Consider the following 11,402-nt stretch of genomic DNA (forward strand, 5'->3'; position numbering starts at 1 on the left):
TCCCCAACTGCTGATGTTGACGCAATTAAGGTTCAGTCTAAACCAGCCTTTTAATATTTTGAATATATTCTGCACACGTTCAAAGAGCCACCAATTACTGATGCTAGAGAACAGGTGGATGAATGGATCATGTCCATGGATGTTCCATGCATCCTTATATGCAGTTTTATTGGATGACCTTGAGGCTTTCTCTCGGAGAATTCGCTGACCTTTTTTCAAAAGAATTGCCGGTCCAAATTTCTCAGCTTTCATTTGGGCCAAGGGTAAATGTGTACCCATGATCTTCATGATGTTTAAATCACTGGTGCATGTGCGTCCAGCTTCAGCTTTGATTTCCTTCGCAGAAATCCTTGGTCATGTCTTTGGTTTTTTTTTTTATGTAAAGGGAGGCAGAGGAAATCGTTGGTCGCGTCCTCTTTGGCTTTGATTCTCATTGCACGGTTGTTGTGATTGCCGCTGAAAGTTGAAGTGCAGATTGGAACACACTGAAGCCTACTTCTCCTGATCACAATTCAGCTCTCTTCCTTGCTGCTGCTCTGTTCCTAGCGGTTTTGCTTGTTAGTACTTTCTTCAACATCCTTGCAACCTTGTAACCTTTTTTTCCTTCCTTGTACATTCTAAACCTTCAGAGTTCTTCTGTAAAAAGTGTCCTCAATAAAATGTGGCATGGCAGAACAATTTCTCTATTAAAAAAAAAAAATCTCCTTGCTTTCATCAAACATAGAATATATTATTCAAAATTTAAAATTTAAAGCCGTCTGCTATACAAACATCAAGCATTATTTGAATTTTGAAATTCAAATTTCAAAATTTAGATAGTATTTTCCTTTGCCACTAGATCATGATAAAGCACAGCCAATCATCAGAAATCTACTCAGTTAATTCACTCCACAAATTTTCTTTCTGTCCTATCGAAGAAGATCATGGGCACATCTTTACCTTGCCTTTATTTCAAACACTAGAAAAAAAAAAGAAAGCGAAGGAGAGAAAATGAAGAGAGGATAAGGAAGGGAAGCTGGAATCAAGGAAGGTATCCATGTTGAAGAGAAAGAAAGAGAAGAAAAGAGAAAGAAAAGGAGGACTTGATCTTGGGGGTCGACTAGAGGGAGGAGAGGCTCATTTAGGAGGCCCACTCTCAAAGAGAGAGAGAGAGAGAGAAAGAGACCAAAAGCAAGGACGGAGAGGAGGGACCGACAAGCATGAGAAAAGGAGAAAGAATACTAGATTTGGAGATCTTTGGAGAAAGGTCAACAATCAAACCATAAAATAGAGTATGGAGAGAGTAGAGATTAGGAGAGGGGGTAGGGGGTTGGCCTCATAAAGGAGAAGAGAGAAGAAGAGAGAGGAAGGGTAGAGGGGAAAGCTATCTAGAACAGATCATTAGGGGAAGAGGGAGAGGGTTGTTTTTCATGGGTAGAGAAAGAGGGGAGGGAAGAGAGAGAGGAGGCAAGATAATGGATAAGCACCTACATTGACAATTATCAAATGATCTTATTAGGGCATCCAAAATTAGTTAGATAACTACTAGGTTGAAAATTCAGAATATGACGCTGCAAAACCTGATTCTTGAAGTTGTCTTTCATGTAACGGATACAATATGAGTGGTAACTACCAGAAAAGCACTTCGGCACTGATTTAATAATTCCTGATGTCTATCCATTATAAATGTAAATTGCCGACCATTATAGTAATAGCAACTATGAAGTTCTTCTTTCAAAATCCGACAAAACTAGTTCCAATTGTTATTAGTCTTTGTATCGACGACACCATAAGCTATAGAAAACATATCTTCATTGACATCTGTGGAAGTCGTGCCAAGTAGTACACTTCTGTCCTTATGCTTCATAAATATTCCATCCATAAAAATTAGAGGTTTACATCCTTTTATGAAACCCGTTATTGAAGCATGAAATGAAATGAATAGGCGTATGAATCGACCTTCACTTATTTCATACCTGCTATACTGTCGGGGTTGGTCTAAAGAATGACGTCATAATATCAGCGTATCCGGCCATAAGATAGGGATCTGTGACTATAAAGCTCCTTCATAACTACCTCCTTCCTATACCAAGCCTGATGATACGGTAATTCAACACCATATTCTCGACGAATATCCTTTACGATATTAGTCGGTCTATATAACGTCATATTTTAAAGTTTATCTTTAACAATATTCGAAACCTAACATTTCAAAGTCTATATAACATCATACTTGCAACCCTCCTCCGCATGTATACTTACTATTCATTTTTTTAATTACAAACCTTTTTTGATTTCTAAGTCAAGAGGCATGGATATGCCATTCACATTCCTCATATGCACATTCCATAGTCACTCGCTGATGATCGTTCTTCACAAACACAAAATTTTTGCAATTTGCGTGTAGAAGTTGCAAATTGTGTCACGAAGAGTTTCCACATTTTTGAACTCCTGACTAACACCCTCTATAGAGGTATTCCAAGCATCCAAGATTTCTTTGACTAGGTTCCTCTTCGATTGCGGCTTTTGTTTCTTCAACAACTCAATCGAAATTACTTGAGCCACCCTTTGAATCATTTTTGGATCTACAACTACACTCAACATTCTGGGATGGGTCACTATCCCTACAATAAGTTAAACAAAATTTCAACATACTAACAATTTTGCACTTAAAATGCACAAACTAAGTAGTGAAATAGGCAATACAACACTAATTTAAACAAAGAATAGCAAAACAGAAATGGATCAAATATCTTGTGCATTACCTCATATTGATTATCACATCAACAGCTTCGATCAAACATGGAGAATAACTAACAACCATCTTGATCACCGGCGCATTTAAGTTAACGTATATTTGTTACATATTCCAAACATTCTTATTGTCCATGAGCATAACAAGCATTCTAGACTTATTTAGAATATAAAATGTAACTTCTATCATTGTAGCAGATAGATGTCTCCACCTTTCCACTATTTTCTTGTAAATTTGATCAAGATTTGTATCTTTAGAATGAAAATAATAAGTTTCGCTACCATAAAAACAAACAGCTATGAAAACCGGGCTACTTGTGTTCTTTGAAGCCATGACAACAAAAAAAGAAGGGAGGGATAAACAGATGCTTTAGAATGCTATTTCAACAATGAAGCAAAGGGATTGTTGCCACGGGGACTATTTTCAGTAAGGATATCAGCAATGGCAGATAGAGAAGAAGGAATCCAGCTAAAACAGACTTTTCTTTGGATTGCAATCAGCCAGGGGATCTCTGAATCGCAATCAGCCCGAAATTCTTGGACCGAAAATGGTAGTTTCGGACAAAAGGGACATTTTGTTATACCAGAGTCATAAGGAGGGTGGAGAATCAAAAGATACTCTCGGTCAAAAGGGACTCTCTGCAAATCGATAAAAAGAGAAACCAAGATATCTCTTCACTCGGCAATGGAAAACAGAGAAGAAGAATGCGGTGTCTCAAGAGAATCAAAACATACTCTCAATCAAAAGAGACTCTCTGCAAACAGATAAAAAGATATCTCTTCGCTCGACAATGGGAAATAGAGAGGAAGAGAGTGGCGTCTCAGGAGATATCGGGATATCGTGAATGGAATTCCAACCATTTTACTTTTTGGCAATCAAACCATTTCCATAGAGTCGTGGGGCATCTTCGAATTTTTTTTAAAAAAACCCGCTATTAGAGACTGGGAATTAAGATTAACGAAATTCTTGTACCAATAATGGCAATTTCGGTCAACAGGGATTCTCTGTTATACCAGAGTCATCGAGAGGGTGGAAAATTAATTTCCGCAAAGGAAGATGGGTCCGACAGCTGGCCAAAGTTGGCTGACCGCCATAGAGGGTTTTTCATATATGAATAGCGTGAATATAGATCATGTAGGTTTTCCATGGTTTAATGTAGTTTTATTTTTTTTTTTTCAATAATAAACTCTAAGATGAAGACTCTATTGGTTTTGATTTCGGAATTCTGCACTAGACTTCATCTTTTATACTTTACTGCAAATTCTAGTTTAATCTATTTGATGTTTCTCAAATCCCTCAGCCCCTTAAGAGGAAGGCAGTCCAACATTTCTTTTTCAAAAAACCAAAGAATTCTAGACCTTCTAATTTTGATTACATTTTTGTCTTGATGGTGCCACCGCACAATATAACATTCCATACAAATTTATCGATTGAACCATCTTTCTCACTAGCATTTCTTAGACCTCCACTCCATTAAAGTATTCAAGGCGGACTCTTCTGTGGGAATCATTCTATCTGAGAAGCACCTCCATAGAATCATTCACAACTATCATGGCCGTAGTTGGAATGTTGCTAGGTGGGAAACTTGGTATTTTCATCCTCTCTATAAATAAATCTTTTCTCCTTTTTGATAAATACATCCTTGTTAGCTTAAATCATGCCTGCTTTCGACGATAAAAAGAAAGGAGCTCACATAAAAAATAAAATAATGTTAAATAATTGTTAGCTCAAGCTGGTTGTTATCCAACTCTTCATACTTGGATGATGGTAAATAACACCTTGATTGCTCATAAAATAAAACAAAAAACAAATGCATGCATCAATTCAAGCATGGCCACTTATCTTTCATGTGCTTTGCAATTGCCAACCTCTTATATTATTAACCCATGGCTCCACTTTCATTGATCTTTCCGTTCATGGTGATCGTCCCCATAATCAAAAATGGACCGATCATTTGTACATGGCCTTGAAGTCAAGAACGGGTCCCTTGAACCTTCCGCCCTCCTCTCTCTCTCTCTCTCTCTCTATATATATATATACTAGGAACCTCCCGGCCATCTTTATATGTTCATCTTCCTTACCTCTAGTACCAACTCAATTGAACTTCCTAACATGGAACCATGGAGGATGACAACCACCACCTTAATTCTTCTGTCATTCTCATGCTGCCTTCTCGCATCGCCCAACATGGAAGGATACGATGAAATGGGCCGTCTTCGAGAGCTGATGAAATCCCAAAGGTCATCAAGCCCTCTCCACCACAACTTACAGACTCATCCAAATTCAAAGAAGACCTACTCGCCCGTCTACGTCCGTCCACAAGATGGGCAGATGGAAGCCGATAAGATCGACGAATTGCCAGGACAACCGGAAGGAGTGAGTTTTGATCAATATGCAGGCTATGTAACAGTAGACCCAGAAGCAGGTAGAGCGCTCTTCTACTACTTCGTGGAGTCCCCACAAGACCCTTCCACCAAGCCTCTAGTCTTATGGCTCAATGGAGGTAATCAATTTGACCACCAGCACCATGCCATATGCACCTTTTTTCCTGGGCCTGATGAAGTGGTCTTACTGGAATCTGTAGGACCTGGTTGCTCTTCACTTGGAGGTGGAGCAATGGTGGAGCTGGGACCGTTTGGAGTCAATAGCGATGGGAGGACTCTTTATGCCAATATCTATGCCTGGAACAATGGTGAGCAACTGAGTTATTCTTTTCTATTGTGATTGCACTCGTCTCTTAAAGATTCTTTAGACCACTGCGTGCTTAATGACCATCCAATGGTAGTGGCGAATGTGATCTTCCTGGAATCGCCCGCTGGGGTGGGGTTTTCATATTCCAACACAACGTCTGACTACAAGCTGAGTGGAGATAAGAGGACTGCTGAAGATTCCTACACTTTTCTTGTCAACTGGCTCGAAAGGTTCCCTCAGTACAAGACTCGCGAGTTCTACATTACTGGAGAGAGCTATGCCGGGCATTACATACCAGAGCTTGCTAGCCTTATCCTTGCAAACAATAAGAACACGAATCAAACAGTCATCAACTTAAAAGGAGTTGCAGTAAGACACATAAATTCCCCATGATTAGGCTTGCTTGTTTAGTTAGCGTAATACTCTTTATGATACCTTTCAATCTGAAGTACCAACACTTTTGGCTGATTAATAGATGAGTAATGGCCACCTTGCAGATGGGAAATGCATACATTGATGGTAATACCAATGAGAGGGCGACTTACGACTACTATTGGACTCATGCCTTGATCTCCGACGAAGCGTACAAGGAAATTCGATTGAAGTGCACCTTCACCAGTCGAAATTATACTCCAGGCTGTGTGAGTGCTCTAGGGGCAGCTGATGCAGAAGTTGGAGATATCGATTACTATAACATCTATGCTCCTCTTTGTCATGGACCCTCCATGGCAGCTCACTCAACCAAATTGGTGAGGTTCCTTTCACATGGCCAATTATCTCAAACACAGAATATTTACTCTGCTGCTGCCTAACGCAAAAGATCTACCCTAATTTTTCCGATCAAAGGAAGCCGATCCATGCGCCGGGATGTATACTAGGTCATATTTGAATCTCCCAGAGGTGCAGAAAGCCCTTCATGCTAATGTAACAGGGTTATGGTACCCTTGGAGTCTTTGCAGGTGAACCACCCATTTGCTTAAGCTAATTTATCCGTTTAGGATGATGCGAACGATTGAAATCATCAGACTTCTTATTTAGTAAACTAAACTTGTTGCTGCTTTGTTAATTATGATATTTTAGTCGTTTCGTTGGAGGTGGTAATTGGAATGATGCACCTGATACTCTTTTGCCTACTATTAAAGAGCTCGTCTCAAGTGGCATTAGTGTGTGGTTGTATAGGTAAGTTCTTCCATGAATTCTACCACAGACAGAATATGACAAGCACAAATGCAATGTCTTATGACACCTGGAAATCTACTAATCGAGAATGCACTCTTGCAGTGGGGATCAAGATTCAGTGGTTCCAGTGACATCCACTAGATACTCCATAGACATGCTTGGACTCGACATCGAATCATCATGGCGCCCATGGTACACCGACAGCGAGGTAATCATAAGGATCTCCCATTGATCTATATCCAAGGACAGTATGACAATTCTGGCCTGTAGCAGACGAGAGTTTCTTCTTTCAGACACAATTGTGATGCACAGCAATCATTACAGTTTCAGTTGATGACTATTCCTAAGTTACATATCGTCGTTACATAATGCTGATGATTCTAGGTTGATGTTTTGCAATGGCAGGTTGGAGGGTATGTCGTCGGCTATAAAGGCTTGACATTTGCAACAGTAAGGGGAGCCGGTCACATGGTGCCGAGCGACCAACCTGAAAGATCACTGACCATGATTTCATCATTCCTTGAAGGAAAACTTCCACCAACTGCATGAGCACAACCCTCCCCATCCAAGCCTAATCATCTTCTTTCATTTCAATGATGGGTAATGGCATCCTGGCATCAGCACAGAAATCGAACGAGCTTTATGTATTCATGCCTTGATGTGTATGACTATTCCTTTGATTGATTACCTTCACCGATTGTGGAATGCGATACACCGTGATGATGGTATTCTCATGTTAAATGATTTCTTCTTCTTTCCTACTTAATGCATGTGAGGTGGAAATCTGGTGCATCGAGAATTTGCAGGAGTTTTCCCTGCTACTATTTGTTACTACTTTGACAGGTTTTAAACATAACTTAAAAAATTAGGAGCCACTGAGATAAGAAAACTACATAAATTACTCCAAACTGAGAAAATTTCAGTGACAAAATGATGCATGCAGGAATTATATGCACTTCGCAAGAGAATTCTAATCACTTTATGCAACTTCAAGACTTGCAGTTACTTTTTCAAAAAATAAGAGCAGCATGATCTTTTACAGTCAGCAAAGCTCGAATATGTTGACTTTTTGTGGTTTTGGTTCTCTTGTGAAGGTTGTTCAACATCATCTCCAGCATTATGTCAAAGCTGTCGAACATCAAACCTCCTTGATCTCATATGGGGGGAGGAAATCCTATGCTTTTAAACGGAAGTGGGGCAAGTTTGTCTGGTTTGATCTGACCATATGCAGAGTCTCAAAATTCAGAAATTTCAGTGTCAATGCTGACGACAAATGCTCTCTACATAAACGGAGCATAAAATGACCTTATGCTCTCTGTGCTCCAAAGTTCTGCAAGACTTTGTGACCAACCGTTGTAGGGACAGCAGGTGTGGACTTCTGACCTTCAACAACCACTTATATTTCCTCAAAATAAATAATGAAAAGAATGGCCACCCATCCCTATTTTCTAATAAACTTCTTGGTGAGATTCCTATGGCACATGAGCCATTATTTCTTCAATTACCATCCTGGCTTTTATGTGCCTAAACCTTGCCTACGGCATTCATAGAATTGCAAGGTCACTGAAAGTTATAAACAATCATCAAATTGTGGCAAATTAATGTGATTTATAACCTGAATAACAAATCTGAAGATATCAGTCTGATGATTGCCTGGATAGTGGGAGTCCATCTCCTCTCAATGCTGCTGCTACCCAATCCAAAATATGAAGAGCTGACTGCATGCATGGTTTCTGTCTTGTAACTTGTCAACCAAGCACTACACTTTCCTTTCTAGATGGATAGTGCTGTTAAGGATGATTCTGCTCCATAAATATATTTTTTCTGATGAATCACACTCTAATAATCTCTGCCAAGACTTACAAAGTGCCTCTCGGGCATAATTTTTAGCAAGCAAGCTCAAGGCAAGGCTGGTAATGAAATTAAAGAGCATCAACAGCTTCAGAATCCATGCTCAAATTTGTCATGACATGAACAAACCAAACATATGTAACAGTTTAATAATTTGCTGTTATCATCCATGCATGCTCACGTAAATGCTTAGCTGACTGTGCAAGATATTTCAATCTTCTTAAAGTGAATTTTTCCCATCTCTGCAACAACAGAGTTACCTCTTAACTGAATTGAAGAATTTTCTCTCTATTTGTATCATCTACTTACCTGGAGTTAATCCAGCAACGTCAGCTGGACAATTTGCCACACACCTTGCAGCTGACCATCATAAAACTCACCGCTAATGGTGTAAGAGTATAGCTGTTTGGATACTCTTGCTCCTGCAACATCCATTTCTTTTCCACACTGCAGAACACAAAATTCACTTATAACAGCAAGAATAAATTTCTGTCGAATGCCATCCCTAATCAATATGGGATTCCCTTTTTGCCCCCAATTTTAGCTTCAATACCAGACTCATCATTCTGACCTTCTCCATCATACTGGACTAAGTGGAAAACCGAAAGGTACGGTCAAGACACTGAATTTAAACAGTAGAAAACCCGGAAATGATGGATTTTTATTTTATGACTCATGAGAAGGCAGGTGAGAACTTACATCAAAAAAGAGAAGACAGGTGAGAACAGAAATACCAATAGTACCATCGAGCTATTTTGACTAGTGGAAGACCTCGACATTGTCAGTAGTCAACATTGAGGTACATGCACGATTGCTATAGACAGTTGAATCCAGAGTGGAAGGAAAAAAAAATCTTGGTATGAGGGAGGTCCTTTCATTGAATTTTGCTTTTTCAAATGAAACCAGGTGATTTTGCAACAACATTTCAAGCCTATGTTGGATCCGTTGGTTACGTATTTGCTTTTCAGATTTTGTATGATTATCTACCTGGATTCATTATTGTGTGCTATTTTCCATGACAGTCCCTTTGGTGAACTTATGAGTCAACTGTGAAAATAACCTTTAACATCATAGTAGACCGGCCGCTTCTGCATTATGTGTGATTATCTTCCACAATTTTTCCTAATGTTTTTATGTGGAACCTGATTTCAGGAGGAGGAGAAATTGTTGTGCCTTCGTGTTATTCTCCATCAACTTGATGCAATAACAAAATACAAGGTCTTAGTAAGATAAACTATTAAGAAGAGATTTGGATTTATGAAGAGGGAAAAAATTAAGCCTGTGCCACAATATTGGAAGGATTCTCTTATCTTATAATTTTGGCAAAATATCTATCTGGTCACCCACTAGCAAAATTCATGTGTATAATAAAATCTGATATTTTAAGTTAGGAGCTCTCAAGGCTATCGAGCTGGTTAGAGTAGTTTCAAGACTCTCAAGCTAGTTCTTCTTGGAATACCCTTCCTCCCTTCTAAAAAATAATTAGCAAACCTCTATTTTCCACCTATTCTTCTTCTGGCTCCTCAAACCCACAAAAATCATCCTCTAATTTCATTCAAGAGGTCACCTTCTTGCATGCCTACAATTTAATATAATTTAGAACATTTCACACTTTTATACATTGATGTCATTCTATTTACTAAGAAGCATACCTCATATTGAGATGACTTTTCCCGTGCTAATGCCCTTGCCATTGCTCACGTTACAGATGCATGTCTCTCTTTAAGATGCCCCACGATTTATCATTATCCATGACTTCTTCTCTTCCCATGTTACCTCTATATATATAAAACCAGAAGAAGATGAACAAATATGACGAGGGCCAGAATTTTGACATGATGAAGCTACATGCAGCAGACAAGAAGCTGAAGCTTAATCTTGATGGCCTGTTTCAAGCAGAGCAAGCTAGTTCCCTAAAAATCTTTCTCCAGATATTAAGAGAAACACACACACACACACACACATATATATATATAATTCTGTTCAGATTGATTGAAAAAGGCTGAAGAAAATATCTTAATTGTATAGAGAATAGGTCTGAGCAATTTGTTTTGCACCTAGAAAAGCTAAACATCTTTGCGGAAGGAAGAACTAAAATATAGACACGTATAAAATGGCAGCACAACCAGCAGAAGTAAATCTAAAATGCTATAAACAATTGCAATTTGCTAAATCCAGTAGAGTTAATTTCTATAGTTATCAATTTAATCAACCGTGGATGACTTACATTTTAAGTGAACATATTAAATTTAATGGTTTATGTGAAGGTTTGGCACAAACACAAATGATTTCTAACATTGAAGTTGAAGATTACAAGATTCTAACAAATTCTGAGAATTGTCACGGCTTGCTTCTTTGCATCGACTGGAGCTGAGTGACATTTTTCTATGGCTCATCTAACTCTTTTTATCTGAGAGGTGAGGGGCCCGGTTTCAAGCTACCAATCTAATAGAACATCAATCATATCTAACCGTAATTGCTGGTTACTTTCTGAATATGACAAAACTAGTACATCCATTCATTTGAAAATGCAGCTTCATAATTAGTGGAGCAGGAGATCATGGGTTTAGAAATAACAAAAATAGAATTTCAGGAAAATCATCTACTGGTAAGAAGAATAAAGTGATGCTATTTAGTCAACGTCATTTAGTAATACAAGTTGCATGGGCATGAATCTGTTTAACTTGCTGAGCTGCTCTATTAAATTGCCACGGTACACTAACTTACAGGATAACCTCTTCATAAAGTACTAAACCAAAAGATTGCATGCAACATAAATACTTATAAGAAATCTTTCAGAATTCAGACTGGTATACCTTGCTTTGCAGATTACCTTAGCAGGCATGTATAGGCTGGCATTTCAGTGCATAAACTTCCATGAATGATGTACTATCATGTCTGTTATCGTTTCTGAAGTCTTTCGGGAAAAGATGGAGAATACATAGAG

The 11,402-nt window shown here is 38.7% G+C and overlaps 1 protein-coding gene across 1 annotated transcript; it reads left to right on the forward strand.

The window, feature by feature from the left end:
- Window positions 1-4,821: 4,821 nt before the first annotated feature.
- LOC103711027 (serine carboxypeptidase 1-like) lies at window positions 4,822-7,365 on the forward strand. Its single transcript, XM_039128572.1, has 8 exons — window positions 4,822-5,237; window positions 5,319-5,426; window positions 5,520-5,794; window positions 5,923-6,174; window positions 6,272-6,384; window positions 6,506-6,604; window positions 6,707-6,812; window positions 7,010-7,365. Exons 1-8 carry the CDS (start codon window positions 4,847-4,849, stop codon window positions 7,151-7,153), a joined length of 1,488 nt encoding a protein of 495 aa, XP_038984500.1. The 5' UTR covers window positions 4,822-4,846; the 3' UTR covers window positions 7,154-7,365.
- Window positions 7,366-11,402: the final 4,037 nt, after the last annotated feature.

The sequence above is a fragment of the Phoenix dactylifera genome, chromosome 8 (genome assembly GCF_009389715.1).
Source record: "Phoenix dactylifera cultivar Barhee BC4 chromosome 8, palm_55x_up_171113_PBpolish2nd_filt_p, whole genome shotgun sequence".
Classification (NCBI taxonomy): Eukaryota; Viridiplantae; Streptophyta; class Magnoliopsida; order Arecales; family Arecaceae; genus Phoenix; species Phoenix dactylifera.